At 42.2% G+C, this 22,557-nt stretch overlaps 1 protein-coding gene across 2 annotated transcripts in view; it reads left to right on the top strand.

Moving 5' to 3' along the window:
* The window catches only part of dhx15 (DEAH (Asp-Glu-Ala-His) box helicase 15), a 29,252-nt gene extending 6,695 nt beyond the window's left edge, over positions 1-22,557 (top strand). For both annotated transcript variants that reach the window (XM_083936665.1, XM_083936664.1), the window contains exons 5-14: positions 1,085-1,303; positions 5,221-5,388; positions 12,042-12,128; positions 12,504-12,653; positions 13,125-13,233; positions 16,176-16,367; positions 17,381-17,503; positions 17,590-17,780; positions 19,940-20,109; positions 22,031-22,557. In XM_083936665.1, coding sequence (XP_083792791.1) covers positions 1,085-1,303; positions 5,221-5,388; positions 12,042-12,128; positions 12,504-12,653; positions 13,125-13,233; positions 16,176-16,367; positions 17,381-17,503; positions 17,590-17,780; positions 19,940-20,109; positions 22,031-22,148 — 1,527 coding nt within the window. In that variant the 3' untranslated portion in view covers positions 22,149-22,557. The remainder of the gene's footprint in view (positions 1-1,084; positions 1,304-5,220; positions 5,389-12,041; positions 12,129-12,503; positions 12,654-13,124; positions 13,234-16,175; positions 16,368-17,380; positions 17,504-17,589; positions 17,781-19,939; positions 20,110-22,030) is intronic.

Here is a 22,557-nt window from a genome sequence, read left to right as displayed (position 1 = left end):
TCCACAAACATGTCCCACTTAACGACTTCAAAACACCGTTAAAGTCCTAAAAATGACTTCCTGCGGGATAAATTCAGTGACAGCCAGTCTTTATGTCCCTCTTCTGTCACTCCTCCCTTTTGTCACATTCCTCCTGACAGTGTTCCCATGTATGACAGCTGTGTATCTGTTGAGGAAAGAGAAATGTTGCTGTTGGGCTCAGAAATGCACATCTATTCTGCACCGCAGCACATGTGGAGATTGCTCCTAGAGTCAGCCCCATTTTAAGCCAATCAACCAGGGGGGGCACAGCAATGTGTCGGTGTGGCTGGGAGCGCACAGGCAGGCAGAAATTTTATAGGCAGACTGTGCCAGACATCATTCTCATAAAGCAGATGGATAATGACTAGTTGTTTGTCAGTGTGGAATCAAAGGTTAGATTGTTGTTCGTGGACTGTTAAATGAGGTCTAGGTTATTGGGAATGATCATACACCCGCACCCCCTCTATCTTCTTCACCCCCTATCCCCTACCGAATTTGAAAGTTTAATTTGCCTTGATTAAGAGCAATTATGATGTCTCGCAGAGCGTAGAGCGAAATGCAGAGACACTGGCCCCTGAAAATGTTTGAGATTGAAAATGGGAGACGCGTTTCCCATCAGAATCCTAATGCGCTCTATCTAATGGCTCTGGAGAGAACATTGTGTACCCAACATCAGGAACAAGGACTGTCAAAGCCCTGTTTAGGTCAGTGACTTGGAGTGTAATGCCAAGTTCTACACTACGGACACCATCTTGGGTTCGTGCCAGCGCCCTCATCCTAAATTCTGATTCAAAGCATTATCCATCCTGTATAGCTTTTTGCACTCTTCATCAATTCTGTATTCGGTTGCGCCCTTATCCACTTAGCATGTGTCCTTATCCTCAATTAACATCGAGCCATATAAAATGTTAACTCATTCTACACTTGAGTGCTCACTCCCATCATCACTGAAGTCATTTACTCTCTGCTGTCTTTCCTTTTTATCTTTCCTTTCACCTCTTTTACGAATACAGTGTCCCTCACAAACTTCTCTCCCTCTGTTCCTGTGCCCTTCTCCGCCCAGGTCATCGTCATGAGTGCCACGCTCGATGCCGGCAAGTTCCAGGTGTACTTTGACAACTGCCCACTGCTGACCATCCCTGGACGCACGCACCCTGTAGAGATTTTCTACACGCCGGAACCTGAGCGCGACTACCTGGAGGCGGCCATCCGCACTGTGATCCAGATCCACATGTGTGAGGTGGACGAAGGGGACCTCCTGCTCTTTCTCACTGGACAAGAGGTACAATTTCATATGGTTTTTTTTAGACGGATTCCCTGTGTTTTACAAAAGCCGGTTATTATCTTTAGAGACACTTTGATCCAGTACATGTAGGATTGGAGCTTCTGATTATGTTCATTATTGATTAATCAGTTGGTTGTATTTTTCTGTCAATCACTGAGACTTCAAAGGGATGGCTCGGCTATTTTGAAGGGGGGTTGTATGAGGTACTTCTCCATAGTCAGTCTATTACCTACAGTAGATGGCAGTCGGCACACTCAAGGAAGCTAAGAAATGTACTGCTGGGGATGGGGGCAGCCGCTAAACGTATAATAGCCACCTAAACAAGGTCAGCCTAAAACAAAATCAATTTAAGTCGACAGTATATTTAGAATATTATCACCACTTTACCTTGCCATCAGACAGCCCTTTTTAAGTTTTTGAGGGGGGAATAAAGCCATTCTATGCTTTCTGCAAAGCCACCAGACTCCAATTGACAAAAAAAACATAATTTTACCTTGCAGAACACAGGGGTCGTTGGTCTGCCACTGCCTCAATATTGATATAGATTTTCTTTCTTTTAAATGGGCCTATTTTAGGATGCTAAAATACATTTCGCTGCTGCCCTTATCATCCTGCCTGCCGATAAAGTATTTCATTCAACTAATCGATAAATTAATTGACGAATTATTTCAGCACTAGATACAAGTATAAAAAAATATATATTATATTTGTCCAAACAGCCAAGGTCATAAACTTCTGCAAAGACTTTCTACATCTCCAAGTTAAGAGTGTGCCTATTAATCTAATTACATAGATGAGTTACTCACATATACGGTGTCATGAGCACACACTCGTGCGCCCTCTTCACAGGAAATTATTAATCCTCAGTTTGGTAGATGTTAATGCACGTGAGTGTGCCTGTTTGGGAACCACCATGAATTTCACAGCGAAGGGAGAAAAAAAAACAAAAAAAAAACCTCGGAGTGACCCAGATTCTGCCCTTCCCACAAATCTCTGAAATTAAGTCATTTATTATGTTTTTCCCTCCCTGCAAATGTTGTCCACTGATGTGTAATGGAGGGCAGGGTTCATGCCCAAAATGATGAATTTGGTCACAGTAGGGTGAACACACACACACACACACACACACACACACACACACACACACACACACACACACACACACACACACACACACACACACACACACACACACACACACACACACAGGGAAGCACCAACAAATGTTTCAATGTCCTGATCATTGGACAGGAGGAGCTGTCAGAGTCAACACTCACACTGCCTGTGCTGGTATGATTTTTCACTCAGCACTCACAAAATGGTGCTGGAGACCATGTGGTTACTTGTGGTCATAAAAGAGAATGTAACTGGTGTGCATATATCACACATTGCGCTTGAGATTTAACATTTTGGACGGGTTGATTATTAGCAGTAATTATTTGTCACTCAACATCGGCCTGACTGTGGCAGCACACCTACGTCAGTTTTCATTTGCCAAAGTAGGATCAATATGTGGCTTGTTCCGATGAAGTCATTGGAGGGCATGGTGTTTGAAGTGCTCCCCTTTGAGGGTTTGTAATTGATTTTAGATTTAGTGGTATCCCAGCTGCTCGGCTGGCTAGAAACCCTGATCGTCACTCCTGTGGATGTGTAGAAAAGTCTGGGATATATGCAGGCAATGTGTTGAACATTTCTCATGCAGTTAGATGTAATTTGTTGATTTATATTCCACCCCAACCCCCCCTCCCCGGCCCGCACTGTGTCAAGCTAAGGCATTACTGAGAGCACTCCCACGGTGAGTTCATTATCACCCCCTCCTAATTGAGTTAAAGAAGTTAATGTGTGGTAGGTCTGGCAGAGATGGGTGTTCAAAGGGTGCTACAGCACGCCCCTCGAGCGCTTCTTAACCTCTTCAGTCTCCCAGCAACTTTGATGTAGACTAATGATTGGGAGGCAGACCCGTTGCAAAGCCATAGACTCTTTTTATCTGACGGTTAAATTTAGAACAGACGAGAGCAAAATGCACAGGACTCTCTTCCGCTCTCCTTCACAGTTTGTGTGTGAGATACTCGCTTCCACAAACAAATAGAACTGAAGCATCAACTCCAAGCAAGAAAGTAGAAACTTATCACAGCTGTTGAGCAAAGATAAGTCCTAATATTTAAGCTTCCCCCTCAGCAGCTAACATCAAAACATGGGGATTGGCGGGAGGGGGGGTGTTTGCTATTCAAGAGGAGTGCCTAAATGTGTCGGTTATTAGCTTGGCTGTAGATTGTTGCTTCTGGGGTCGCAGCGAGAGCTGGTGGACAGGTTCCCAACACTGGCCAACTGCCCCTATATGTGTGTGCGCGCGCGCGCGCACACACACACACACACACACACACACACACACACACACACACACACACACACACACACACACACACACACACACACACACACACACACACACACACACACACACACACACACACACACACTCTGTCTTGATGTCCCTAAGGGACAGACAGCCAGCTTGCTTACAGCGCTTTGGCAAAGAGGTCCATTTTTTTTCTGGATGGCAGCTGCTGCATCCAGAGGCCTGATAGGCTATTAATACCCAGGCTAATTTTACCAATCCATTCAGATTTACCATTTTCCACTTGACAGTGTGTTGATTAAGAGGCACATGGCTATCAGCAGGGTTTGGCTTAATGCGATGAACAAGGGGACAACAGGGCTAATAACACACTTGCAGTCCAGAAGGAAAACAGGAAACATCACGTTGGTGCTTTCTCATGTCAAGGCAAGTGTTCAGACTTCACACACTGATACAAATTAAGTCCGCTTCAGTCATGCTTCAACTAATTTCAACACAGTATGCTTTCAGAAAAGGAAACAACAATATCTAAGAAGTTTTCTTCATTAATTTGTTAGTCTACAGATAATAAGCATGCATGGACAGCTCTGTTATAGCCCATTGTCTGTCTTTAAGCATCAGGAAAATAATTGTGGTTCCTGTTCATCATTGCTTTATGACTGCTCTTTGAGAAGTTGCTGCATTGCTCCCATGGGCCTGCAGGTGGTGCAACAGTATAGGCTGTAACGTGACACATATAGTAACTGCTGCTACATGAGGATTAAATGATTGTTGTTAGCAAAACAAAGAAAATGGTTCTTAACAGCGGGAGTTTTTTAGAAACTGAAATCTGTTACATGTTGTTTTAGGCATACCAGAAACTGTTGTGAAGTACGATGATTAATGTGTGTATTAGGGGTAGGTTAAATAAAACAAGTTTTTCTATGTTAATGAATTATAAGCAGGGCGTGTCTGTGGAATATGTAAGCATATTTGGTACATTTACTAGTGTATTCCAGTAGGCCTTCAGAGAAAGCGCCTTAGCCCTGCGCTTACTATCATGCTTTCTTATTCCTGGCGCTACTCAGGTCCTCTGTCTGTCTGCCAGCCCACCGGCTCTAGAACGTTCAGCTTCACTAAACTGATCTGCCATGATTTGCCGCTGGTTATGCATCAGTGCTGCAGTCTCATCTCACATTCCCCTCTACAATACTGCACTGTGGAATAATGAACCCTGTTTGAGTCTGTCTGGCTCTGTGTGTGTGTGTGTGTGCGCGCCTTTGGAGCGTGCGCGTCCATGTTTTCCATGATTGCTGCATTTGACAACAGAGCCACAGGGAGCTCAGCAAAGCATACTGCAGTCCAGGTTTAATTTCCTCCGTCAGATGGAGCGATAGTTAGAACAAATGTACTGTAGCAGGGAAGCACGGTTTCCCCTGGCCGCCTCCCCGCACCTTCCCGTATCATCCAGCTTCACCACAATTGTTCACCCAGGTGTCGTTCAGAACCTGTTTGATATTGCTGTTTACATAGACAGGTGACACCTAGGATTAATTGTTACACTTCCATCTTTCAGGAAATTGATGAAGCCTGCAAGCGAATCAAGAGGGAGGTCGACGACCTGGGGCCTGAAGTAGGTGATATCAAGATCATCCCACTGTACTCCACACTGCCTCCGCAGCAGCAGCAGAGGATCTTTGAGCCACCCCCACCCAATAAGCCAAATGGTGCCATCGGAAGAAAGGTATAACTGCTTTGTTGCTATAAAAACACTCAGAGGGGGAGGTTTAAATGAGGAGTTTGAGGGCGAGGGAAAGAGAAAATGAGTGGGGCTAATGTAGAAAGGCCAGATGGGGAATAAGGTGTGTAAAGGAAGAGTGCTGGAAGGTAGGGTCTGAAACTTTTTCTTTTCCCTTTCTCAGCTTTAGCGCAGAACTGACTCACACAACATATGCTGCTTTTGTCAGCATGCGATTCTCTGCTCTAAATTATAACTGGGGTATTACTCACGCCCTCTGAGCCTGAGGAAAGCACTGCATTCTCAGTCATTTTTTATCTTTCCACTACATTTGCACATACCCCGCTGCTGCTCAGAGAGGAGGCCAAAGACCTCTGCCGTCTGAAGCCATGTGAAAGGTGCACGTTATATGAGCTGATAAAAAAAGTTTTTTCTTGCCGCGCGCCATCTTCTACTTCCTCAGTCACTTAATCTCAGAGGAGTGGATGATCTTCTTATTGATACAGACACGAGACAATTCCTCTCTTTTGTGTGACAGTTTCCATTCAGATGGGCTCATCACCAGAGTAACAGCACCACCTGCGCTGCCACACTGTTGGCTAGGGATCTGACAGAATATCATCACTGCCAGTGAATGAGCAAACATTCGCCCCCAGCATCTGATAGGGGACGGTGTTGATGAATGACTCATTGCTACAACCCCTCTAATTGAGGCAGATCAGGCTGACATATGAGCAGTGAAAATATTTATGGGCTGTCAAAGTTAAACACATCGCGATACTTTAAAAACGCTTAATTCAACCTGGATTTGGGGATCTGAGGATTACAGGCAAATTGATTTAAAATGGACACAACTTTTACAGGGCTGAGAGTTGCCCCAACAAGACACCAGCACACCACTGTTTTATAGTTTCATCTCTTCTCTCTCTCTCTTTCTCTCTCTCTCTCTCTCTGTCTGTGTGTGTGTGTGACATAATAGGCTCCAAAAATCTGTCAAGTGCTGCTAAACATTTTCATCCACACCATCATCTGATATGCTGGTGGAATCACAAGCTTTGTCTGGAGTGGCCACGATCAGCAGTGTCCAGTGGAATCCAATAACTAGTTTAAGTAGTTAAGTTATTATTCAGTCCTGAATAATATTATATGATTCAATAAGCATACTGCCTTAACTATGGTATATGCATTGTTATTTATTGTTTTCCATTTTATTTTTCTCATGATCTTTTTCTTTATTTTTCTGTGGAAGTTTACATTAAAACTGCTATAGTGGCTTAAGGAGATCACCACTATCTCTTAAAGGTGGTTATACTATTGTAACGTGTCCGCTTAAACAAAAGAAGATGCCACTGAAGATCTGAACTATTTATCTATCACTGCACACAATTGACACACACTTTCAGTTGAAGTTAAAGTGATAGTTATAAAATAAGCATCTAACCTGGTAGCATTATGTACATGTATGGCAACCAGAAATATTGTATGATCTAATAACTCAGCGCTTAAAGGTGCGTCAGTGCAACCAATGTAAAATGTTAGTCTGGAGCAACAGCGGTTCCTCCTCTTGGTGAACATCCTGCAGCAGCAGGAGTTAGTTAATACAAAAAATATAGAGTGAATGTAATGACAGTGTGACCTCTGAACTGTCAACCCAGAAACTCCTTTTTTAGCTTCAGAACAGCACCGTTTATGACTCTTTTTTTCCCCCCTTGAGACCAGTATGTCAGGTGCTTGTTGAATTGCTGGAGGTGGCATCTAAAGTTGCCGTGCTTGAAGTAAATGTGCTTCTCCAAGACTGACTGAGTTGCTCATCAATTGAAAAATGCAGAGATGTCATCCAAGCCAGCCCATGAGGAAGTAGTGAAAAAGAATTAAGCTTTGCAACGTATGCCGCTACGCATGCTAACGACTGCATTAGGCACCCCTCAATTATCATAAAGCAGTTGCTCGTCATTGCTCTATTTCTGCAGAAAAGCCACTGATCTTCTATTTTTGAACAGTTTAATCATTTAGAACCAAGGCGACAATTGACTAATTACAAACAAAGACTATAATCTCACTTTGCTTTGCAGCGTCTCAAAGATTGTCTCTAGCAAATGTGCTGTGATGAGTGTTAAGTTTGTTTTTAGCTTTGTCACGTTTGGAATATTCCCTCAAATGTCACTCGTAATTCTGCCACGTATCTATTTCAATGAGCTTTGAATGCGGGTGTGTTGATGCTGCTCAAGGCACGTTCTCCTTTTCCCCAGTCAGGGGAAGGCTTTATTTGTCAACACGGCTGCGTTTCCCTGCAGGGAATGTGAAAGATGGCCCCTGTTAGCCATAGTACTTGCTCTCCTGCAGGTAATAACCCAGAAATAACATGCAGAGATGATGCTCTAATGATATTACTGATGAAGAAGCCAGGATTATCCAGTGCAGCAACAGACTGAAAGGAGCCAGCCTGCGTTCAGTGTAATGGACCTATCCCGGATAATCCTTCAGAATCAATGCAGTCAATGAGGCCACCCATATGATCATGAAATGTGAGAGGGTGTCATGTGTGGCATCTGCTAGGGCACTCACTGTGTCCCAACACACGGGACAGCGGCAACCTCACCTAGTCTATTTGTTAACCGGACTTTGAAGAATTGCACGCCGTTCGTTCCTCGCTGGGACTTGGTCGCTGGCATATCGTGTCTGTCATGAGACACGGTCTGATAGCCGGGTCATTTTTTTTATTTTTTGGGGGCAGCCAATTTAATTTCCGACTGCCAGTGTCAGTGCCAATTTCAGTTTGGCTAATAGGTTTCATAAAGATGTAATTCCTCTGTATCTTTAGGCCACTGATGGCTTTTTTCCACTGCAGGGACTTAACCTGTTACCTGGGGGCTTCACATTATCTACATTTTGAGGAATTTTGTGAGTCATTGGTACTAGGTTTATCCCTGACTTTTCCTATTTCATATATATGCCACTTTAAAAGGAAATAAACACAGATAATGGCTGCACGCATGTGACATTTCGTTATGTTCCTACTGTGGAAATAGGTTATATGTGGACTTATACCTTTGAACCAAGCACTTGGTCTTGGTGCTTTTCCACTAAGATGGTTGTTATATTATTTTCAATATTATTTTTTGTTGCCTATCAAAATTAAGCAACTCACATTTGCCATGGAGGGCGCATGTCAATTTGATCCAGACAGCCATTCATCCAAGAAATACACAAGCAGCAACCCAACCATTTGGCAGATACTGCTGTCTGATCAGTTTCCTACAGGCGTTTATTGCCATCTCTTCATTCCTCAGCTTGAATACTAAGGGGAATGTGTCTTCCGGGTGAATTACCCGAGGTCAAGGGCTGAACGAGGGAGGGGGGGACTTCCCTCGCATTAATAACTAAACAGTCAGGCATTCTCAGGCTCGAGAGAAATCCTCGCTTAAAAGGTGGGATTTAAAATGTCTGTAAGGCTCGCAGCTTGAAGACAGCTGAAGAGGCAGAGCTACAAAGGAAGGGTGTCAAGTGGGTGCAGAATTGGTTCTGTGGACCTGTATCAGCAAAGACTACAGAGAACTGTTTGGTTTTGTGCTTGGCATTTCCCCATGAGGACTACCAAGAAAGCAGACAGCTACCACCAAATGACTTGCTTAGGTCAGCCTACAGCTTGTTCCTGCCTTGGTAGATGGTGAGCAAGGGAAAGATATTGAAGTGTGGAGAGGCATTTTTCCAAACGCCCACCTTCATATTAAGCTATGACAGTGGAGTAGCAGTTGCCAGTAGTGTGGGCTATGATCTGGCCACCTCAGTCTCAAGTGCTATGATGAATCTAAAAGGTTTCTCTGTCCTGTCTGTTTCTGTTATATAAATGGAACTCACCCTAGCGGCGGTCAAGGTTCGCGTGAGAGCAGCTGCAAATCTGTCTCCCTCTCCTCTCCTCTCCTCCCCGCCCCTCTTCCCTCCTCCCGCTGTTTGTGTATATGCTGACAGCAAGAGACCCATAGGGTGATGTGACTCATTTGATTTTTGATTTTGCTTTTGCTCCGATTCAGCTGTCATTTCGCATTGACAACCTTGCTATAGGGGATAATTGTAATAGAAAAAGATCTGAGACTGGGAGATGGTGGAGGATCAGTGTCCCCTCTTGCCAAGCAGCTTTTTATTCTACTTGTTCTTCCTCTTCTTGTCTCCTTTTCTTGCACTATTTCTCTGTGCAAAGACAGTTAGCAGTGACATATTCCCTGATTCTTAAATGAACTCCCATACCACCGTGGTATAAAAGTGGTCCCATAAACCTCCTCCTTATAAATTATCAGATGATCATAACTGCAGTTGCAGCAGTAGCTGGCTTTAAAATATATGAAGTCATTTTTTTTTTTAACATTTTAAACCCTTCCTTATACCCAGAACAGTCAACATACAATAGAAATGTTGGATCCCTTTTGAAACTTGGATGGACCAACGTTATTAGGTAGGGGCCGACGAGATATCCTCCCACTAGATCTCACGGTATTAAAATGTGACGATATTTCTCAGCAACGTAAAAGTTGTCTCGCTATATCAGTATGTAAGGGAATAAACAGCAACAGAGTAACAGATAAGACAGAAATAATAAGTAAGCAGTGAGCACTTTGAGAAGTAGTGCACTGTAACAACACGTAACACATGAGCCCCGCAGCTCCTTTAACATCAGGCTACAAGTTATAGGCTTTACCGCTGTGAGTACCGTAGGCTACACCGTGGCTAACGTGAGCACTGTTCAAAGGCACCTGCAGCACCACCACAGCTCTCTGCTAAAATCAAGAGCGCAAATTTAAAAAATCATGTTAAAATATCGTCTCATTCTTGTGTACACAAGAGCGTGTATCGACTCGTTAGCTGAGGTTCTCGTCACACCCCTATTATTAGGACTTACCCCCTAATGATATAATACCACTTTCAGGGTTGCTTTTGAGCACATGTTGGTGTGAAGGACTGCATTCCTTTTTTTTTTTTTTAGTAACAACACGTTTAGCAACGCTGTCGCCACTGCAAACTTTCTGCTCACCACAATTGCTGCTCTCTATCTAGTGTAATATTCTTTTATTTAGTAATTGGACGAACTGCAATAAAAGTTACATGGATGTAACTCCAGCTTTACAACTAAATGCGTAGTTCACAGTTGCTCTATCATAAAGTGAATAAAATAATGTAATATTCCTCACACTAACTGTGCAGCAGAGCACACTTGGGCCTGATCACACGCAGCACATCCAACATGTAGGGGAATCAACAGCGGACATCAATGATAAATTATTAATCAAAACTTCCACCGTAGGTGATGGAGGGACTCCCATTACCCTTTGCATCAGTATAAATCCAAACATTTGCAGTGCCGTTTGTGCCTGGTCGTGTTGAAGCACAGCTTTGGAGGAGCCATTACTGCGTAGCACACAGCAACAGCCAATCAGTGTGCATAGTTGTCTGCAGACATGCTGGGTTCACATGAAAGATATACAGCAGCCCACTTATAGGAGGAGCAGTATCCATTGTAGAGCAAAAAAACAGGCCACCACTGAGGGACCATTACATCAACGATTTTCTGTGATTTTGAAAAATTGTGTGGTGAACTCTCCAAGAGAGGGAAGCTGACATCTCAACAAACCCAGCATCATGCTGAGGACAGTCGGACATAACCCCCCCCCCCCCACACACACACACACACACACACACACACACATACACACATACACACATACACACATACACACACACACACACACACACACACACACACACACACACACACACACACACACACACACACACATACACACATACACACATACACACACACACACACACACGGCCAGAAGTGATTCATTTGGATGGGACACCAAGCCAGCTTTCTTCACAAATACGTTGAACTTGACTGCAGAACTATTGTGGTTCTCCCCTGTTGGGTTGCATTAGGCAGCGTGTCTGCAGTGCACTGTAGTGGCATCTCTTCAAGCTTCTTCAGTCAACTGGCTCACATCAGGGAATAGTTTTCAAGTTAAAGTAAAGCTGATCTCTGCACTTGTCTTGATCTTTTTACTTGTGCTTAAGAGGGACTATGATGAGGCACTTTTGAATACTTGAATGTCAAATTCAGTTCTGCAGTTTGTTTTCTCATATTTTTATAAGATAAACTTCTTAAAGGGCTAATTTTCTGCTAATTTTCAGCTCCATACTGGGCTTCTATTAGAACATTTTTACATGCTTGAATGTTCTAGAAACATATTTTCTTGTCCGTCTGAATATACCTGTATTTGCATGTGCGTTCTCGGCGTCTCTGTACATCATTGCAGTCCAGTAACGTGTACAGAAGTCCTGACGCCCCGTTTAACAGCACTGCTTTTTAATGCAGGCTGTGTGCATTCTTCTGTGGATTAAGTGCTTTGATACATTGCCAGTGTTTATATAGCACCTCAACCTGCTTTATGTTCAAAACAGATGTTGAAATGTCACTTATCATAATTTAGGACTTTTAAACCCTGAAATCTCCAAGTTGTTGATTTGTCTGTATTTGAATGCTTGCGTGTTTGAATGTTTTTCCTCAATAACTGATGGCCATATATAACCTATTTGAGTTTGAGATCTTGTCAGTCCCTCCATCCTGGCTGGATCATTTTTTAATCCATCCGTTCCCATTTCCACAGGTTGTCGTGTCAACAAACATTGCCGAGACGTCCCTGACCATCGACGGTGTGGTGTTTGTAATTGATCCCGGATTTGCTAAGCAAAAGGTTAGATTCCCCCTTCTACCCACCAGCCCCCGCATCTTCTCCCACCACTCTTTATCTGCTGCGATCATCTGAATCTGTTGCCTGAGAATCTCCAGATAAACACAGCAGTGCACACCTGACAGTTGCAAATATGGAAACGCTAGTTATTTATTCCTCTGACATTTCACCAGCCTGGAGCCAAGTCATACAGCACATGGCGCAAAAAGAGATTATATAGACATTATGATGGATTGTGTGTTGGTGTTATTGTACATTTTTGGAAGCCGTTTGTATAAATAGTATATTTGTCATGGTGGTATGTGCTTACCTACTTGTTTTTCTCTAAAACTAAAGTCAAAACTTTTTTATTTACCTGAAATTCAATTTTTCTATCAGGTATATAACCCACGTATCAGAGTGGAATCCCTTTTAGTTACCGCCATCAGCAAGGCTTCAGCCCAGCAGAGGGCAGGTCGTGCTGGACGGACACGTCCAGGAAAGTGTTTCCGCCTTTACACGGAGAAAGCTTACAAGACAGAAATGCAGGTAAGAAACAAGGCGGTGTGAAAATGGTTATACATTCTATGAGATTTTTGATTCTCACATTCTTCGATAGCACAAGCACTTTGTATTCCCCCAAAGCAGCCCTCGAGCTGGAAAAGCTCTCTATTATGCAATATTTGCTCTTAGAATCCATGATTCCCAGTTTAGGTGAATTATAATTCTTAAAACACCCCGCCCCCACCCTTCCTCATAACCTGTGCTAACGGAACAGCTACCTTTTGACAAATGAACCTGCGGAGGCCCAGTTCTCCACTTTAACAGGCTAATTCTTTCATGTCACGCTGAGTGACAAAGGGAATTTTTTTAAAAAGTTAAATAGCCCTTCAAATGCCCTAGACTCCTGCTTTCTGTTCAAGTTGACGTATGAGCAACGCATGAGGAGATAATAAGCTCCCTGAATAATTAATTTTGAATTGTTTCTTGGGTTTGTCTGGTACCACTTAACTGGCGCAGGACAACACATATCCAGAGATTCTGAGGTCTAACCTGGGCTCTGTGGTGCTGCAGCTGAAGAAACTGGGTATCGATGACCTGGTGCATTTTGACTTCATGGATCCACCAGGTTAGTATGAAAAAAACAAACACTTGTCGCTTATAAAGACCAATGTCAACACTGTGTGTTCAGTGTTCTTCATGTTATTTTGCGGTGTGTTCAGTCTCATAAATACATATGAATCTCTGCTATAAAGTCTACATTTAGTTAAACTGTTTCACTGTTAAACTTTCATGTACAATATCAAATCTGGGTTGGCTGTGTCACTTGGGAGCTGGGGAGAAGGACAAAGCAAAGATAAAATGATCTAGGCAGATAACAAATACTGCATAGTGAATGTTTGGAGATTTGAGTGAAAGCGCTCTGACAGACATGGATTACACAGTAGTGTTATGCAGTTTTTATGAGCAGTCTGCTTTAAGTTTAGATTACTGCTGTTCAGAGCGAGAGAAAAAAAGTGATGTGTGGATTTAGTATTCTGGCTGATCAGTCATTTCGGTTTCTGTCTGTGTTTGAGTTTCTTGTACATCTGAATCATGCTGGATCTAGGCCAAAAAACAGACCTAGTCACAATGAGGCACCAAGTTATGGCATTCTCCAGGAGAGTGTGTGTTCCTGCGGAGACCACCCCTCCTTTCCCCATCCTTAACCTCCCTCTCCCTCCCCCCCTTTTCTCACCATAATATAGTTTTCATCTCACCTCTGAGATTAAACCCATCTCTCCCCGTCTACCGTGGCAAACGCCATTTTGAGAATGAAATTGGTTACATCAATAGCAGCGCTATCACCTTGGCTATTGCCTTCCCTTTATATTCCTCCAGTGAAACGTGACTGACCTCCACCACCACCCCCACATTTCTCACAAAACGCAAGGGTAAGCGTCAACATATGGGATTGGCCTTGTCTGCGAGTCTAACTGGGAACAGTGGGGTGAAGGGAAAGGGGAGGATTATCTTTTATTTATTTGATCCACTCATGGCAGAAGGTTTCCCCTAACTAGCTCCTGAGCACGCTGGAAGCTGGAGCGAGTTTCTGTACAAGTCTGTAAGAGTTCTTGGACAGGAGCTTTACCGCATCTAGTTACAGTGGATCAATTTTGATACGCTATGTCAAAGGCCCACCTCAGAGTAAATGGATAGATCAGAGGAGTGTCTTTTTAGAGTCAAGAAGTACAGGATGAAACTCTAAAAAGTATTACTTCAGTTTTGAGATATTTCTTTCACTGGTTGATCTGCTTTTAATCAGGTTTTGTCATGTTTCAAATCCTAAACGGGTGGATAGGCCAACACAAATACAAAAATTGGATGAGGCTGCAACTTTTATGCTAATGTCAGGCTGTAAATACACTTTATATTGTTGTTCGATGATGTTTAAAGTTCAATTGAATTTGAGTTTAGCTACTGTCTCCCTGATGATCAGCCCCAAAAGCTAGTGTCTTTATCCAGTTCAGCTTGTCCACGAGCTCAATGGGAACCTTAATTTTTCCTTTTACTGTGGAATGCCCACCTCGCTCACTAAACACAGGACAACAGAACGAGCCAGCCAACCAAATGGAAAATCCAAAAGAAATCATTAGAGATTTACAGAAGGACTTGGTTGGGTGGGATTCATTTGCCTTGTGACATTTCCAAAGAGGTACCCTTTGAAGCCAATGTGGTTTAATGTACCTTTAGCCTTTCGTCTCATTGATTTGGCCCTTGGTTAATATATCGGATTCTTGTGTGTTGAGGCGGTCAATACTTACTTTCTGATGAGCTGCGTTGTGTGTGTATATTGAATTTCCACACTGGTTCATCATGCTAGCAGTACTTGGAAATCAGATTTTCACCTTTTGTTTAGCCCTAGACGAGCCATTTGGGGTGGTAAGTAATGTGGCCGGCACTCACTTTGTGTAAAAAAAGTAGCTTTGATGCCCCAAATCAATATTTGTTAATCATAAAAAAAATGCCTCCCTGCTGTTTGAAATTGAATTTTTTTTGGGGGAGCACTTGAGAGAAATGAAAGTGAACGAGCACCGCTTGAAGCTAATTTTCAGTTAACATGCAACTGGTCATTAGGCTTCAGCTCTCGGGAGCCAAAGGTCAATAATTGCATCTGGAGGAAAAATCTTTTAACCAAACGGTGGAAGCCTTTTGTGTTGAAGCATTAAGTAGAAAGTTCCCCTTTAATTGCATTAGTTGCTCAGGATTGCCTGAGCGGAGGATGAAAAATGAGCTCTGCCATGATTACTTCTCCGCTAAGTTGCTGTCTAGCATAACTCTGGTCATCACACACACACAAAGAGCCTTCTCACGTTGTTTGGGCATCTGTGTCTTTTCTTAACTCGCATCTGTCTTCTATTAAAGGTCTGCGTACAGCAGGTGCTGAAACTCTATTGTTTTATCAGCTTTTTTTCTCTGCTTCATCTTTCTTTCAAATGTGGTTGCTCAGATTTTACCTCTCCCCCTTTACTGAGCCAACAAGAAAGTTCAATAACAGCTGAACAACCTGGGATAGAATCGGAATTATATTCCTTTGCTAAATAGAAATCAATTGTAATTATTACATGTTTGTTTTTGCTGTGAATGTCAAAAAACTATGTTTTAATGTAAAGATTTTAAGTAATATTCTTATATGCTGTCTTTATGGAGTACTCATATTTGATAGTTTTTGTTCACATATCAGACAGAAATAGTTTAGTTTGATTTAATATTTAATACCAGACAAATTTCCATTATAATAACCCCAAGCCCAAGGTGACTTCTTCAAATGTTTCATGAGACAACAATCTTATACTCAAGGATATTCAGTTAACAATCATGAGTATTAATCAACCTGTGTGTGTGTGTGCGTGCATGCTTGCGTGCATGCTTGTGTGCGTGTGTATGTTCCAAATTGTTCCTCTCAAGTTTTGCTTTGATCTAAAAAGTGACATTCTGGAAATTGTTCTGTCGCTATCATCTGTGTGTGTTATTTGCCCGTGGGCCTGGAACATTGTTAATGGCCCATCTCTCCTGTTCTGTCTTCACCAGCCCCAGAGACCCTGATGCGAGCTCTGGAGTTGCTGAACTACCTGGCGGCGCTCAATGACGACGGTGACCTGACGGAGCTGGGCTCCATGATGGCAGAGTTCCCCCTGGACCCCCAGCTGGCCAAGATGGTCATCGCCAGCTGTGAATTCAACTGTTCGAACGAGATCCTCTCCATCACTGCCATGTTGTCAGGTAATGCTCATGGGCTGGCCTACTGTGTGGGTCTGAGCTGCTACTCTTTCCATTTCCTGCACTCATGGACCGTGCTTTAGAAAAATGATCAATGAGCTTAAAGGAAATGTATAGAGCAGCTTCTTTGTATGTATCTGCATTCTTTGTCCCTTCTTTTTATTTTAGTTTTGCACTCATTATAACATTTTACTGCCTTAATGTTAACAACCCCAGAATTTGAAAACTCCTGAGAATAAGTCCTGCTACAGAACTTAACTACAAGGAAAGTAGGGGATACAGTCAGTGGTGTCAGCTATTATTTGTGAGAAAGGGGGAAAATACTGTACATGTCTGTACAAAATGTATAGGTGTAGCTGGAACAGCACCAGCATGCTACAGCAGTAATTGCACTTTAGGCTCGCCAAAGCAGAATGCTGCTCATTGAGATGAATCTTGACGCCTTTTGAAGGGAGCGTGAGGGTCTTTGAGAGTGGGGAAATGGATTTAACTAGCTGTTTGGATGTGGTGTGCACTTAAAGCAGGTGTTTCAGGACAGGAGGTTTTTGCTGAGTTCATTAGAGTAAGCAGCGAAAGCACACCTTAGAATGGTGCCGCCACAGCAACCAACCATGAGGCTCAATAAACATAGCTTTTACCCATTAGAGCCACAATTAAGCAGGTTTGACATTAAACAATCCAGAGCAAGTTCACAGAGCGGAAACGGCAGCACCAGAGCCCTCTGGATGAACTCTTTGCCACTGATTTAACTTGCTTCAGTATCGCATATCTAAAATGGGCCTCAGATTTTCTGTCTTGTATAAAGCCATACTGTAGTGCATCAGGACGGAAAAACACATCCTTCTCCCCTTCTCTTTGACCCTCCTCTCCTTTTCCACCATAAACACTTCACGATCCAGTGTACCCTGTGAAGTGCTCTGTGCCTCTCTTGAGCTCAGGACTTGTTCCTCTCTGTGGGATTTGCTTAACTTATCCCTATGGGCGGCTGTGTTGGGGCCTATACCAACCTTGTTTAGTCCCACAGTGCTTCGTCCGACCCACGGAGGCCAAAAAGTTGTCCGATGAGTCCAAGATGCGCTTTGCCCACATCGACGGAGACCACATGACGCTGCTCAACGTCTACCACGCCTTTAAACAAAGTGAGTGGCCCTTTCATACACACAGGCTTCACTCAGTAGTTGTCTTTATTTATCCTTAACTATAAATGTGCCATTGTTTCACACAGACCACGACTCCAATCAGTGGTGTTATGAAAATTTTGTCAACTACCGCTCGCTGATGTCAGCTGACAACGTACGCCAGCAGTTGTCCAGGATAATGGACCGCTTCAGCCTGCCGCGGCGGAGCACTGAGTTCAGCAGCAGAGACTACTACACCAACATCCGCCGAGCACTGGTCACTGGCTTCTTCATGCAGGTCAGTCACATCAGGGTCCCTTGGTGAAGTTCTTTGCTCATAGAAGAGCGGTAAAGTTCTCCTCTTTCCTTTGGACCCTATTTTGGTAATAAAAGTACGGGAGTGAACAACGAGAGACAAAATGTCCCGTTTGAATTGTGCCATGAATTACACATATGATGTCAACTCAAAATTGAATGACTGCGGAAATATGTAATTAGAAAGACCACACACCCATGACTGATGTTTCTTTCCGGGATGTAATGTTATTTACACAAGCAGTAGATCTTGCTCCTTCTTTCAATTCCCAGATGATAAAAGATGCCGGATCAGGTAAGGTGGTGTAACATTTGTGCGTGGAACACAGCTAAGCTAGCTGGTTGGCCAGCAATGTGAGATGTAGTTTACTGAGGGGTTTTGCCCAAAACTAAATGGTAGTACAAAACATCATGTGATCAATCAACCAACCAACCAAGCAATCAATCAATCAATCATCATGCGAGATGAAAAAGTTATTTTTCTGTGACCGTTGACCACTCAACATATTTTTTTGGATGACAAAAAAAAAATGTACTGACAGCATACTGACGCGCACACACACACATACACACACACACACGGCCACCAACATTTTTATCAATACATCATTAAACGTCCATTTCTGTTCTGTTTTCCTTTGTGCAAATGCAGTCTTTATATCCAGCTCCACTGCTCATCTGACGCTCATTGAAGTTTACCCTTGTTGAATTTGAGTGTTTTTGAGCAAAACCCTGGCTGAAAATGCAGCTGAGATGTTAATTGTAATGGATAACCCGCTTTAAAGTAGACACACACACACCCACACACAGAGCTGCTTTGTTTTAACCACATAAAAAGAAATCAAGTCAATTTGCTCCTCGCTCAAGGAAACAAATGGCATTTAGCAAGAAGCCATTTTCAGGGCTACCTGTAACAAGCAACCTGACAAGTTGAATTATGGTGTTAATATTTAAATATTTGTCAACATTAACCTTTATCTTGGAGACAAATTTGCAGCTCATGTAGGAGCTTTCACAGCATTTGTAAGATCATGTCTTTGTGGGGAAAGGGCTTTATTGAGACTGATTACTTTGTTTAATCAAAACAGCCACTGCAGCTTATACCAAACATGGGTCAACACTAACTCGCCAGGCCTCAGCTCTTGGCTGCCGAACATAAAATATAGTTGCCTTATATTTTGAGTAATTGAGATACTATGCAGTTATCAGATTCAGAATCGGAATTGACTTGGTCATTGTAAGTACATACAGCCAAATTAAAAATGTTACTCTATGGTGCAGACCTAAAAGCACACATTTATAAAAACACATCAACTAAAACATCGACGGAGAATGTAAACATAAAAAACTAGAATAAAATTTAGATATCAATATTTAATTATTATATTTTGGGGTGCACATTTTGCTGTTTGTTTTTTCCCTATTTTTATATGATACAAAGACTAAGAACTGGTTAACAACCTGGCAACTTTTACTTCGAGCCCTTCCAAAGTCTGGAAAAATCACGCTGCCCAGTTCCAAACAAGTTTGTCTTCGGCGTTAAGCTGCTTTTATTATTGTTTTCATCTTGTGGTGCCAAGTCCACCAATAAATGCCAAGTCCACAAATAAATGATGAAAACTGTATTTATAGGGTCTCTTCTGTTTGGAATAAGCTCCCAATCAGCATCAGACACACAAAAAGCAGACTTCCATTCAAAAGTTACTTGAACACAAATTCATGAATCCCATTCGATCTACAGTAAAGTGTGCTTGTTGATTACTTTGGGTTACTGTTTCTTATTCACTGTAATTCTGTTAGGCTGAGCTTGTCCTTTTTGTCGTTTGTTTTTGTTGTATTGATATAACTGCCTTGTTTTTGGTTTATTGATAGTGTGATTTTATTATTGTTTGTTTTAATTGCTGTCACTTTGTGTGGACTCGAGGAAGCCAAGCGACCACTTTGTGGAAGCTAATGGGGATCCAAATAAGGAATATCAAAGTATCACTCCTTTTTGATGGGTCTCTATAGTTAAATTACTGACACAAATCTAATGAAGCACCAATAAGGGGCATACTGGGTATGTCTTTCTCTATAAACTGGATTTGCAGGGTGTTGGTTACTGACACTGGCCCTCTTCTTCCTTTTCTGTGGTGCAAACAGGTCGCTCACCTGGAGCGCACCGGCCATTACCTGACAGCGAAGGACAACCAAGTCGTGCAGCTGCACCCCTCCACTGTGCTGGACCACAAGCCGGAGTGGGTGCTCTACAATGAGTTTGTGCTCACCACCAAGAATTACATCCGCACATGTACTGACATCAAACCAGAGTGGTAAGTTTCAGTTGTATGGAGCTGCATTTTTAATAAATGAAATAATTGAAGTATTTGCTTTAGTTTTCCAAGAAGCACTCACTTACATACTCAAACATATTCTTTTACCCTTTAAATGTGAGTGAAAGGTAGCCTGGGAACCAGACCAATCTGCTAGCTAAATAACGCAGGGGTGGGGGGTTGGTTTGGATTGACACCTTTAATAATTTGGAAGCATATCTGTGAGATGCACGAGTGACGGATGTCAAAAACATTCTCTGTGGATTGGCCACTTCAAGGCAAGAATACAGTGTGGAGATGGGTGGAAGTGTCATGTGGAGGCCAACATGTAACGTTTGAAGATGCACCGTTATCTTTTATGTCGGGTTTAAATAAGTGGTGGGACACGATCAAAAAAAAAAAAAATCTAATGAATTAGAGGCTTTGTAATTAATTAATCGCAATTAATCCCATATCAATATTTGACACAAGTAGCAACATTTTTCAGTTTAAATGGATTTTGATATATGACTTAATATATTATTAAAAAAGAGTTTAGAAAACAGTTCTTAGTACGGTATATTCAAGAAAAGTGGAAACCTAACATTGTAAAAATATTTAGAATAATATCCTTGGCATAAAAAAAGCAGTTAAGCATAGAATGCTTTTTCTTCAAAAACACAGAAACAAAAATGATCCATCAACTAATCACAGTTAGCTCCTAGGAGCGTTGTCTGTGCTAACGTTAGCCGCAACATGTTCAGCATTGAGGCACAATTTTTTCGCAGCCGTGCCCTTGTCCATGTTTCCACTCGGTCGTTTCTTAGAACTCAAATGTCGCCCACTGAACCCAGCAACAGCTCATCTCACTTCTCACCGGTTTCATTTCTCTCGTGTTGCGTCAGTATTGGGGGCCGGATGGGAGCAATGTTCTGTACTGAGTGCAAAAATAAATTGTGATTAATTTGCACTAATTATTCTGTAATTATTTAATCGTAATGAACGCGTTAACGTCTCAGCCCTAATTTAAATAGGTAACACTGAGTAAAACATTTTTTTTGTTGATTTCATATTATTATTATTATTATAATTATCATTATAATAATCAAATCTTTGCGTAGAAGATACAGAGAGAACTTTCGAAATTCAGTTTTTTCTTCACTCTACCTACAAAACAAAGCAGAACTGTGACCCAAAAACGGCAATACAAACTGAACAGTAGGCTTGTTGAACCGTTGCTCCCCTAGTACTTATGCATGTGAAACTGAAGAAAACCGACATAAGGCACAAAAATAGACTATACATTTTCATGTACGTATTATGCAAGTTGGTTAAAATAGAAGCATATCTGTTCTGTCAGATGCACGTGAGAGGGATGACTGAAAAACGTGGCCAAATAGTCTCCTATCTAAACATGCCGTTAGTGTCAACATGCATCATTGCTTCAGAAAAGCAGCTGTTTTATTACATTTGCTCCCTGGATCTGCACAAATTGGCTATTGTACCCTGACTACTTAAAAAAAAAAAGTTTGGCTTTTCCTTTATTTTACAGTATAGAAAGAGGCAGGGAACTTGGGGAAAGAAACATACAACTAAGGTCCTTCTAGCCTAACTCCTTTTTCTCTTGATGGCTTAAGCTAAAGCTAAGAGTTAGCATTTTGCCCTTGTGTTTGTTGTAACAACACAGTAGACGCAGACATAAACAAAAAGAGACGCTCATCATTTTATTTTATTGTTTTAATCAAATGCAGGCTGTTTGCACACACTTGTACCGCAGTAAGGCTGTGTTTCTCTTCCCTCTCTGTGACCTTTTACAATTAAGTATTAGATTTGTTTAGCTTGTGCTGACAGTCGCCATGTGAATATGGAAGAACGGCGTTCTCCCACAAGTAAACACGGAAGACAATTTTTGTGACTAATGTTGACTCTCTTTCTTTCCTAGGCTGGTGAAAATTGCCCCGCAGTACTATGAGATGAGTAACTTCCCCCAGTGTGAAGCAAAGAGACAGTTGGAGCGTATCATTGCAAAAGTCTCATCCAAGGAATACACTCAGTACTGAGAAGGTTTGCTTGTGCTGCATTGGCCTCCTCAGTGTGTGTACAAAGTAAAAGCTGAACTTATTTGAGCAGTCTTCCTTCTACCTAATTTTGAATTCTATTTTTGTCTCACTTTGTGTCTGTGTTTTCATGATGATTGATGGATTGCGTGCTTTGAGGGTCAGGGATGTAGTCATTAACCATTTCTGTTTAAAACATTTCCTGTACAATTCAACATTCCTCTTGAAGACATCTGTCATAAGTCACAGCTCGGGATCATTGGCTGTTGTCTCACTTGTACTGGTGAAACGGCCATGGAAGCTTTTGATCAAATATAATTTATACTGTATTTTGATGCAGGCATAATGTTTTGTTCTCATCATGAAGATACTGAGAGGGGCAAATTTCCTGTCGCTATTCAACTTAATAAAA

Source organism: Echiichthys vipera (genome assembly GCF_963691815.1).
Source record: "Echiichthys vipera genome assembly, chromosome: 22".
Classification (NCBI taxonomy): Eukaryota; Metazoa; Chordata; class Actinopteri; order Perciformes; family Trachinidae; genus Echiichthys; species Echiichthys vipera.
The sequence above is the reverse complement of the archived record's forward strand: the minus strand, read 5'-3'. Positions and strand labels throughout refer to the sequence as shown.